This window comes from Triturus cristatus, chromosome 4_1, assembly GCF_964204655.1.
Source record: "Triturus cristatus chromosome 4_1, aTriCri1.1, whole genome shotgun sequence".
Taxonomy (NCBI): Eukaryota; Metazoa; Chordata; class Amphibia; order Caudata; family Salamandridae; genus Triturus; species Triturus cristatus.
The window spans coordinates 479,135,666-479,148,129 of NC_140585.1; the positions used below are offsets into that span (position 1 = coordinate 479,135,666).

Consider the following 12,464-nt stretch of genomic DNA (forward strand, 5'->3'; position numbering starts at 1 on the left):
GAAATGGCAGCTATAAGGAAACACCTCCTACATTGCAAGAATGCACTGGAGATTCTGTCTAATGCTTTTTTATAAAGGAGTTCACTAGGTGTGCCTATGGAGGAGCCGAGGAGACATGGGTGCACACTGCGTCACAATGCAGGCATGATTGGTAAACTGTGGTATGTAGCTCAATAGATTACATGGAAGCGTTTAGTAAAATGCGCTTAATCTACAGTTAGGTTCGTTTTTTTTTTTTTTTTTTGCTTCATACATTGTCAAAGTTGAGCTAAATGTGCAAATGTTTCACTTCTTAGTTTTTTTTCATGTTGGCTTAAATAAGACTTGGGTGTTACCAAATGAATAATGACTGTTCTCTAGGAAAGTATCTCCCCACCTTGCAAAAGTATCAGTGTGACTCCAAGGCCCAGATTCACAAAGGTGTCATGCAACACAGCACAGCACCCAAAGAGGCTGGCTGCACTGCGTTGCTTGACAGTGAGGGTGCAGGAGAGTTATGGCTCTCTCCTCCCCTCTCCCTAGCGCCGGCGCTGATTTCTGCTGCCGTGCGTCAGGCACACGCCATAGTGCTAGGGTGCATGCTTGAGTCTCCCAAAGGTTTTGTACGGGAAGGGTACCCTTACTGTACTAAATACTATGGCTAGACAAGTTTAAAACATTTTCCTACTTTGTCTGTGTGCTATAACGTGCAGCACACAGGGAAAATTGGAAAAGCAAGGAGAAATGGAAACATTTCTCCTTTTAGCACCTGCTTTTCAGGGGGGTTAATTTTTTGGCACTAAAACATGTCTACTAATGTAAGTAGATAGGGTTTAGCGTCGAAAGCACGGGTGGTTGCATGCAAATGCCAATGAATCACCCATGTAACACCCCCTTTATTCAGAATTGTGCAAAGCAGTGTTTCGCGCTGCTTTGTGTTACTTTTCCATACAAACCAACACGCATTTCAATTTGTGTCGGTTTGTTAATCCCCCAAAAATTTTCGCAGCAGTTTAGCGTTAAATAGTAACGCTAACCCAACTCCAAACCTTTGTGAATCGTGTCCCGAGAAGATTTTTTCTTCAGGGCCTCCCTGTTCGTCAGGACACCTAGAGCTCCCACATGGATTCTGCGTTGTCACATGCATATGGGGGTCCTGGGATTGTGTTTTCGACAAATGAACCCAAGACTAGCAAGAAGATGTGGCATTATGCTGCCATTTCAACATAGGTCTGGTTCCTCATTTGCCTATTCATGAGATAATGCACCAATAGTGAAACGGTCCAGTGTACCTTTTCTAAGTCCTGGGTCATTGGTTAAATCTCTTCCAAATTAGATTCATTTGAAATAGAAGGATTAGGTAAAAGGAATTAAATAATTGGTTCAAGTTCTTATCTTTTGACTGAATCTGGTTACTCTGATCTTTTACAAAAGCATTCTTAAAGAAGCAGGGTCAATATTCACTATTGACAAAATCAAATGACACTATATTTTCCTTTTACTTTTCAGTTTTCAATAATATTTATAGATTGGTGTTTTAGCTCAAAATTTAATTGGGCTGTTTTAATCCTTTAAATTAAATTTCAAAATATAAAAATGCAATGAAAAAGATTACACGATTGCGTCGGGTTTTCTCCTGTTTAGGAAATTCAGAAAAACTATGAAGAACTAGCATTACAGGCAAGAAACTTTTCCACATAGGTTAAGCATAATTCCTTTAAAATACGAAAATACAGACTCGTACCTTGCGTAGGTGCTGAGTTGACTTTTGCCAATCAGCTGGTCACTTGTTAAATAGGTGTTATGTGAGGATGAAATGAAATAATTGTTCAATGGCAAGTTCATATTCTGATTGACCTCGGTTTCTATTTGCTTAAAAATGTGCATTTCTGGAGAAGTCATCAATCTTGAAAAGCCTTCCATATCCAGATGGCCCTCTTTCGAACCTGAAACGGGATGACATTTATTCTTGTCAGACTTCAGATATAAAAGTAGACTGCTTCACATAGCTTTTTGCATGTTTAGTACTGCGAAAAGGTTGTTACTTTTGCTTGAAACAAATAAAGGCCAGTAACTTCAGATGTGTACTCGTTCCAGTAGACCAGCACTCACTATGTGTAAAACATTTTTGGAACACTACTCACTATTCAATTGTATTGATCAAAATTGTATTCACATTTTTTTATTATCTGAGTAGGAAGCATTTTCCATTTTTGAGTGAGTGATTTCATATAAATATTTCAGTATTTTTTATAACGCACATTAAAAAACACTTTCTAATTCATGCGCGAATTCAAAAAGATTGTATAGGTTAGTTCGCACTACCACAATTTGTAGCAAGCCATAATGTATGGCACAGTGCCCAAGGTAGTTCGAGGAGGGCCAGAGTTTCTGGATATACATATAAGGTAAATTTCCATACAGTGAATTTAAATAGCGCTCACTTAAAACTTTTCCCACAGTACAGCTTCTCTTATGGGAATTGTGTTTAAGGGACTTCTGGGAAATGTTTGGGGCGTCTGGGAGGTGGGGACGGGGGGGTCGGGAGCAAGCAGTGGGCCTACGGACCACACTGCCTGCTCTGCTCAATGTGCTTCCCACACAGTAAGTGCTTTGTTAAAGAGCCCCGGTCCCCTTGTTGACCTGGGGCGGGTTTAAAAAAAACCCAAAAAACTTCCCGTTTGGCAATGCAAGAGTGGTGGCCTGCTGTACTTTTTGAGATTTCTTTTTTTGACTTCTTTGTACATTGGTCCGCTAATATTATAGGACAGCAGCAAACAAAGGAAATGCAGGTCACAGACTTGGAAGAAAGTAGGAAACAGCAAATAATGACAGACATAAAATCAAGCCTTTTGTCTGTCACCTCTAAACTGGAGTGAGAAGAGTGAAGGAAGAAAAGAGAGTTTCTGAGCACAGCCTACTCTAAATCACTTACATGTTTGCCTAAATCCTCCTTATTGTATCCTTGCAAATCACCCACAACGTCTTTAAAAGTAGAACCCTTGCAACATACCAATAATTAATCTTCTGTAGCACATCTAGCCATGTCTCGAACCAATGCCTAAATTACACCTCTCCCAGTAAAAATCACACATAAATCCTCTTAATTTTGTCTACCATAAGGAAAGTGAAATACATACATGGCATGTTTTTTAAGAGCGCATTACTAATCCCAACAACAAAAATTACTGAATAAAATGCTAACACTGGGTTCCAGAGCAGGGTGCTGCCTGGAAGTGCTATATAAATGCAGTTACAATACAATACAAAATATAACCCTCCTGCCTCTTACTAATATTTATTCCATAATACTCAGAGGTTGGGTAGTCAATTGTAGTGCATACAAAATGAATAATCATATCCTTATACTACTTGACACTCACACTGGCATAAGTCAAAACTGCGCTGGGTCATGTCCATCACCAATACTGTATCAGTCCACGGAATTAAATCACCCATCACCAACTGAACAGTCATGGAAAGAAAAAGAGATCTGCCACATGCCAATGGCCAATGGAGGGTTTTATTTTCGTCCAGCACTGCGGGTTCCAACTATCTACATATTATGAGTGCTTTTGACATCTCACAATATTCATCATATATGGGATGATAGTAACACAGTCCATCTCAACAGCTCTCTGATCCATGTCTCCCTACAACCTATGTCTGCTCAGGGACATACACTTTGAAAAGATATCTCAGAATGGACAACCCAGTGCAGTAACCAGCTCAAAGGAACCAGGCCGCTAATCTGATTAGCTGGTCCCGCTGTGCACCTCAAGCTTTTCAAGGCTCTCCCATCTGTCCTCACTAGTTCTGTGCCATGATGTGGGTCAGTCTAGCAGCCCAGTTTTCTTGAAAGTTTTTTTCTACAAAGGCTTCAGATTGCTATTGTTATGATGTAACTGATGTGTACCATAATAGAGGGCATTGCATGTACGTCGCCTCTTAGTCCATGACCATTGAGTGATGCAAATTGTTTGTTTTCTGCTCCACACCACTGGTGGAACATTAGTCAGATGGCACTTGTCCTGATGGGAACCAATAAATTGCTTTCTGTTAGAAATGTCGACATCAATTGCCTAGGGTTTTCATTTTATAGTGTTTTTTATGTATGCAAGGAGATACCAGATAAGCACATAGTATCTTCACCTTTCCAAAACCAGAGGAATCCAGGAATCTTTTAGTGCCTTGTTTTGTAGTGTACTGTATTGTATACAAATCTTGTTTTCACTTGAACACTGTGTGGTCTGTACGTTTTTGTACGTTTGTTTGCTATAAATTATCCATTGTTTCTGGACAACATATTTATTTATATGTAATTAAGTGGTTGTCCTATACTCTTTTTCCGATCAATTTATTTCTCATACCCTCATTGCTTGGAAAGTAAGACTGAAGCTAAACATGAATGCATCCCACTGGACTATTGTTGCACATCTGTACTACAGCCAGAGATCCGGTACCAGGCTGGATATTGGTGCTTTCAACTCCTGTGAAACATCAGGTTCGATCCTTTTAAACAAAGCCAGCCCTTCATGCCCATCACACTCTACAGCCATTCTGATATGCTTCAGACTACCCAACACCACACCATTTGAGACCACATACCCCACACTACACTATATCATCTCACACATCACTGTATTGCACAATTTATAACACCTCACTGTACCCAGACATACAACACCAAAGCACACTAATGTGCCTCACACAATTCATGATATAATAGCCCAAAATTAAACCACATCATTCTCATCCTGAACAAAAACATATCTAAGACCATCAGGCTAGTCTACACTCCTCCGCATCGCAACAAATCAATTCCATATGACACCAAATGCACACTATGCTATACCACAGCATAACACAAAGGATTATTATTATTATGATAACCCATAAAACAACACATCACTAGAACACTCCCCACTGTACCAAACAGCACACCATTCTGAACTTCACCATGTCACACTCACAACACAAAATAGAACATTACAATATCCCAACACACATCACATAATCTGGATCATACAACTCCATTGGGCATGACAACATACCACATCCTACCAGAAAAACCATAGTACACCATTTGATGTAATATCAAAAGCATCCTATATTACAGTGCCTGACTCCAAATCATTACAGACCTGATAATATAACACCATGTGGAATCATACTTTATCACACAATACCGTGCAGTATCACACCTTCATGTGATTACTCACTATAAAGAAAAGGACGTAAAAAACTAAAACAAGTAGGGGACTATTGTACCCCAATCATTAATGGGGGGTGGGTGTTGGAAAGAAATCTAATTTCTTAATACTGCCCTCACACACCTTACGATGTCATGCTTCATCATTGGGCCGCATCTGACACGCAGGTGCAGACCAACACACTGAGCGGAGCTCTATTTTTAAGAGTGAAAAGTGGCGAGGAAAAATATATAAATTTTCACACACATGTGGTTAGGATTACGGACAATTGAATTCCAGAAGTATTTATAGCCCCCTGATTAGTTTGTGGTCAACATTCAATAATTCAATGTATATCAGTGTAGACCTGAAGCCACATCCTCTGCGTGGAAGCTAGTCACCAATTCACCTCGTATGTGCATTAAGAATCGTAATTGCCCTCATTTCTTACCCGAGTTTCACAGCTATTTGCAGAACCCAGTACCGTTGTGGGGCCGTGATCAAATCGTCACACTCTGTGGGAATACAGGAGAAAGAACTGCCTTCATACTTCTGGTGATTATTAAATGCTCGTAAGAAGACTCTGTGTCCCCTTGTTAGATCTGGGGGTCTCTAGTTGGCAGGGTAGGTACCACTGTCCAAGTAGGGACCCTTGCTTCTAGTCAGGGAAAGGGGGATACACTGTTAAGATAACCCCCGCTCACCCTCTAGGTAGCTTGGCCTGAGCAGTCTAGGCTGTCAAAGGCAATGTGTACAGTATTTGTACCAACACTCACAGTAACACAGTGAAAACACCACAAATTTACTCCACACCAGTTTTAGAAAAATAAGGTATCTTTACTAAAAACTTCACAAGACCAAATACTACAGAAAAACCAACATACAATTAAAAAGGTTACTTTAAAGATAGTTCAAGAGTTTGCAGGAAGTACTCCAGGATGTAAAAGTCAGTGTCCTGCACAATGCAACTCTCAATGCACAAAATGCGACACTCTCGTGCCCAACAGTACCTGTAGTTGCGATAAGGTTCCCAAAAGCTATAACAAGGAAGATGGCAAAGGCGATGCGATACTCCTGAGATCATGGGGAGGCTTTGCAGCAGCCCTGCTTAACGCAGCAGAGGTGGATGTGCCGGCTCCGATCTGTAGGGGAGGATGCGATGACTTTGGCTTTCGTTGCGTAGGTTTCTTAGGGGGAAGTGTCACGCACAGGTATGATGCGACGATCTTCGATGCGGCGCGATGTGCGGCGCAGCGCGGACTTTTGGCGCTGCAACCCTCGATGCGTCGCAGTGCGCGGCGTTGACTTCTGGCGCCGCAACCCTCGATTCGTCACGGGACGGGACTCTGCGTCGACACACGCAGCGACTAGATACTTTCACGCACCGGCAGTGGTGCAGCCTGCAAACTGGTTCTGCAACGACCCCCGCAGCGTCAGGAATCTTCACGCACCGGAACGATGCTCAACGCACTCGGCGATGCGGGGACTCCGGGTGCTGCGATGACGCCGCAATGAAATTCTCCTCGCACTCTCGTTCTTGCGACACGCAATCGGATGATGCGTTGGGTACCAGTTACTCTTTTTCACGCTTCTGCTTTCCAGCTCCCAAAACACAGCAAAACGACCTCCTGAGGCCCCAAGACTAGGCAAGCACTCCAAGGCAGGTCAGAACTCCCTCAGCAGAGTTCCAGGGGCGCTGGTGGTGAAGTCCTTTTGTTCCTGGGACTTCTTAACAGGGAGCCAGCTCTTCTCAGGCCCTTGGAGATCAGAATCAAAAGAAGGGGACACAGCAAAGTCCTTCCCCTCGCCTTGGCAGCAAAGCAAAACAGCAAGCAGGCTGTCTTCTCCTCTTCAGTTCTTTTCAGCTTTCTCCTTGGCAGAGGTTCATTCCTAGTTCCAAAGTGATCTAAAGTTTAGGTGTCTGGGGTCCTCTTCTTATACCCCTCCAAGTCTTTGTCTCTCTTTGTTTCAGTGGGGGGATTCCCCTGCTCAAACCGGTTCCTGGGTGTGCTCTGCCCTGGAGCACCTGGTTCCTTTCAGAGTGAGGGGCAGGGTCGTTAGACGCTCAGCAGGAGGTGGAGCCTTCTTTGTGCCAGCAGAGGCAGAGTCCTCAGCCTGGCCAGCAGTGGGTGGAGCCAGCATTGTGCTGGCAGAGGCAGCCCTACTCAAACCCAGGGGCTACTCCTCCCACCCATCTAAAGCAGATCTCCCTATTCACCCTGCTGCTGACTCATCCAGACTCCTGGAGCCACCTAGCCCATCACATGACACCAGTCAGCCAATCTGCACACAGGCACACAGGAAGGTTAAACAGGAGAATAGCTACTTTCTAAAAAGTGCTATTCTCACACAGTGAATTTAAAAACCAACTTGCTAAAAAGATGTATAATTAAATTCTGAACACAAAGATACCAAACTCGGATAACCAATCAACATAACAATTTATACAGAGAGCATATGCACTTTAGCACTGATCAGCAGTGGTAAAAGTGCCCAGAGTCCTATTGCCAACAACCACGGGTCAGAAAAAATAAAGGAGGAGGAAGCAAAAAGTTTGAGGATAACCCTGCAAAAAGGGCCATTTCCAACACCCCTGTTCCTACTGCTCCTAAAACAACAGATAGCCCCAATATCCATGAAAGGGCCACTCGTATCTACCTACTGAGATATGCCCGTACTCTGCTCGGTACATCTTTCCCTCTCTCCGGGCATAAGCTCACCCTGTTATATCTGTATTCCTCCTGAATTGATCATACCTCCGTTATGTACCACCCAGAGTTCAGTAGCCCAAACCTATGTCCTTATTAAATGCTCGATACCTCACTTACTACTCCATGATCTACGGGTCATGGTCGTCCCGCGCAGAGTCCAACGACGATACCGGTGCTCTGTTCTCCTCACTTTTTAAGTGTCCTAGTGAGTGTGCCGCGTAAACGCGCTAGCGTATGATATTTTTGCTCTTGCCACTAGACTGCTACTCTTCTCTCCCATTGTCATTTTCTACGGCGACCATATTGAAGTTCCGCTCTGTTCTAGATTCTGCGGGCTCTCACCATTCTCCATGGTGGTCATCTTTATATATCGCAGTGTGTATGTGCCAGCGATATTCTAATAAAAGAGTTAGTCGCCTTTCCTTTTTGCTTATTGTATCTTATCTCTCCTTGGTGTCTGACTCATCAGTCTGTTAATTTCCCTTACTAGGGAACGCTCCGGGATTTCACTTTCTTTACCTATTTTGATCTTCCTATTCTTAAGATTGAAAAGTGCAATAGTGTATTATGTACTTCAGTTGAGTATTCTATTGTTTATTTAAAATCCCAAACAATTGGTGGCCCTATTGGTGTACCTCTCTGTTCTTGATTGTGCAATCTGTCACGATTCTCTATGGCGGCCATCTTTGAATGTCGTAGTGTTTATGTTCCAGCAATATTCAGATATATGAGCTAATCACCTTTCGTTGTTTGCTCATTATATTTCATCTCTCATTAGTTTCTGACACCCCATTTTATTTTTAAGATTCTTGCTAGGAAAAGCTCTGAGATTTCACTGTCTTTACCTCTTTTGATCTTTATAATCTTCAGATTGAAACGTGCTACAATGTATGTATGTACTTCTGTTGGATATTCCATTATTTATTCATAATCCCAAACAATTGGAACCATGGAATACCATTTTTCAAACCCCTATGGCAGCTTCTCAATCTATCTACCCACCGCTGTTCTCTAACTAGCAAGAAGTTAGAAATGTCAACTGCGTTTGGTGGAATAAAGGGTCTGTCAAGTAGAGTGCAGCTTAATTATTTTTCTGTGTGCCCCTGGTCCTTGAAATGTGCGGTTAGTTTCGTGTTTGTTTTACCGCACTGTATCGTGCTCATATGTTCCAATACGCGGGTTTTCACCTGGCGGGTCGTCATACCCACATATTGGAGGGCACACAGGCACTTCAGAAGGTAAATGACTCTGTCTGTGTTACAGGTTGTTAGAGATATATGCTCCCATGGGTATCTCAGGCTAATATCTAAACTCTTGCCATTTATGGAGGTGGAACATGCCTTAAAATACCCACAGGCATAATGGCCCAAGGCCATAGGGATGCCACGCCTCAACTCATCTCTCCTCTCCTCCCCAAATAGCTGTGAATCTCGGATAAGAAATGAGGGCAATTACTATTCTTAATGCACATACGAGGCGAATTGGTGACTAGCTTCCACGCAGAGGATGTGGCTTCAGGTCTACACTGATTTACATTGACTTATTGAATGTTGGCCACAAACTAATTAGGGGATTATAAATACTTCTGAAACTCAATTGTCCTTTATCCTAACCACACATGTGTGAGAATTTATATCTTTTTTAAGTACACTGGGGATATTTCTGGTGCAGGGAAGATAACAAGGGAATCTGAATACTAGCTTTTTCTTTGTTTTTATTTTACAGTTATTTTGTTCCTCTATGCAAGTGCATAAATGGAAATACAGAGATTATCCAGTGATTAAGACCTGAATGCGGGTTAAGACCAAGACTTTTCTTAAGGGATCAATATCCTGACGAAGGCCGCCGTGACCCCTGGGGGCCATACATTTAGGCCGAAACATGTTGGTTCCTGCAAAGAGGATATAGGGGTATTAATTCCCCCGATGTATCATATGCATTTTTAATCTTATCGTGGGTGACCAAAAATAAAAGAAACCTTGGTTCCCCTTAGATAGTTTCACCATTATTCTCTGTGTTTTGCACTTTCTGATCCCTGAAGGAACTACTCTTTTCCTTCTCTCTCATTTGTCATTTGTCTTTATATTCTTTTTCCTCACCACTTTTCACTCGAAAGAATAGCGCTCTGCTCAGTGTGTTCGTCTGCACCAGGGCGTCAGATGTGGCCCAATGATAAAGCATGACACCGTAAGGTGTGTTAGAGCAGTATTAAGAAATTCGATTTCTTTCCCACACCCACCCCCCATAATGATTGGGGTACAATAGCCCACCACTCGTTTTAGTTTTTTACGTCCTTTTCTTTATAGTGAGTAATCAGTTGTGGATTGGGAGTTAGAAAAGGCACATTCCCTTGTCTCTTCCTTTTGTGATTGCTTCACACCTTCATCTCCCACTTCACATAATCCAATACTGTTACATCATCACACTATCAAAATACCACATCACAGTACACCACATTTTGCCCTAACATATACCACTGCAACATTCAACATGCTGTAGCACACCACTTGATACTGTATCCAACAGGACATAGTGGCCCATACTACATTCTGCCAGTCTAGATGTCACAATGCACCTCATCTTAAAAGCTATCATGCCTTACTACAAGATGCCACTCCTTTCAAAACCCCTTACAAACCCAAAGCAACACATCATCCACAATTACATTTTACAACACCACAAAACTATTACATTGTGAAAAACCACATCACACTGTTGAATAGAACTGTACATATTGCACAATACCACGATCTACAACACTTCATCTCACATAACATTGCACCCTGTTGAAACAAATCACAAATGACCATTACTAATCATACGAAAATATATTCCACAATCCAAATGCAAACTATTACACTCCTAACCATTGTGAATTACATTACATATCCAACACAGAATGATGTCATGGAGTAACATGCTATACCAAAGCACCATTGAACATTGCATCAAATTACATTTCACCACTAAGCACCACAGCACACCACACAAATGACTACCATCAGCAACACATCACCCATAGCACAAGACATCACACAGCACCACACTATACTTCATCAATACACCATGGTCTCTTTATTACTTGTCATGTTAAGAGTTCATTGTGACTAACTACCTGATCAATGCTCTCTGACAAGAGCAAAAAACATATATGGTCAAGAAAAGTAATCAATTTCCTTTCCCACACTCTCCCTCAGTTCCAGTTCTTGGCATCCAAATGTACCTATTTCTTCAATGAAAAGATTGAGTACATTCTAAATGAAGGGGCATATTGACAATTTTTGTGATGCACTGGCAGCACATTATGGTGCTCCATATTTACAAGTAGACGTAAATCCAACCTGCGTGGCTTTTCATGTCCTTATAAATACGGCCCCTTTTCACGAAACACTTGCATAAAAGGGGCATTCCATGGGTGTTGATGTGGGTGTGTCCACACAATACCCATGGATTCTGATGCATTTCTATATTTACAATGTTTCGTAAAGCTGGGAATGTGTCACAATCATACGCCTCTTTAGGGCAGGCGTAAGGAGGCGCAACGAGGAGAAATACTTTTATTTCTCCTTGTTGTTGTTGTTCTCCTTCCTGCTCAAAAACAAGCATCCCGCAATGCAGGTACCCTTGCACCATGGTCCAAGGATGCCTGCGTTGGCGCATGGCAGCCAATTGTGCGCCAGCACATGGGAGAGCTCAGGGATACATCATAGTGTTGTAAATATGACATATCCCTTTGATCCAAAAGTAACGCAGCGTGGTGCAGCCAAATGGCTTGAAGCGACGCACTGCGTTCTTTCATTGTAAATATGGCCCCAAATATCTATCTTCCTTCTTCTGCTAGCACCCCAGGCCAAATAAATAAAATATTTAGCATACTTTAAATTCATTGTGCTGTGACCATACCTTTTTTGACAGTCTGATATTTTTTTATGAGGGCGTGAGCAGTTTCACTGGAAGCATTATCGTCAAATTGTTCATTTTGGAGAAATTGAAGCAGTTCTGATGGTGACAAATATTCACCGTCCTTTGAATGTAGCTTAAATATGTCCTGAAATTCTTTCCTGTGTACAAGAGCTTCGTAGATACTTTGAAATCCTTGTTTGTTGGTTATACGACTTGTTGCTGTAGGTATCTGTTCCACACCCTACAATACAAAAAAATTAAATTAACTTTAAATTGTTTTGCAAGGGAAACTCGTGTTAAGTATACAGTGCAGCCTAACAAATTGTATGTCAAATTAATTCACAAACATGGACTCTGTACTGTCATGTTATTATCTATTATACGTCATTTACTGAAATCACTTTGGGACTCTTAGCGATTAGTAAAGTGACATATACATGTTGCTTGAATATGAATTTACCTTGAAGAAACAAAAGACAAGAGGCGTTTGGCAAAACAGGAACAATTGGTTTAATTAAACGCTTTGGGCTGGAGTACAGTTACCGAAGCGAGTCTGAGGATTGTCTCAAAGTGCAATTGATCCGAGAAAGTTTTTATATATTTCTTTGGGTATCATAAAATGTCTCTTTTGATCCTTTTTAGGTAAAGAATGCAGCCCTTGTCTTTGGAGTCATAAATA

The 12,464-nt window shown here is 41.8% G+C and overlaps 1 protein-coding gene across 3 annotated transcripts in view; it reads right to left on the bottom strand.

The window, feature by feature from the left end:
* PLCZ1 (phospholipase C zeta 1) overlaps nt 1–12,464 on the bottom strand; it is a 1,132,435-nt gene that overhangs the window by 963,743 nt on the left and 156,228 nt on the right. For all 3 annotated transcript variants that reach the window (XM_085652690.1, XM_085652689.1, XM_085652688.1), the window contains exons 2-3: nt 11,786–12,026; nt 1,724–1,925 (exon numbers count right to left, since the gene is read on the bottom strand). In XM_085652690.1, coding sequence (XP_085508816.1) covers nt 1,724–1,925; nt 11,786–12,026 — 443 coding nt within the window. The remainder of the gene's footprint in view (nt 1–1,723; nt 1,926–11,785; nt 12,027–12,464) is intronic.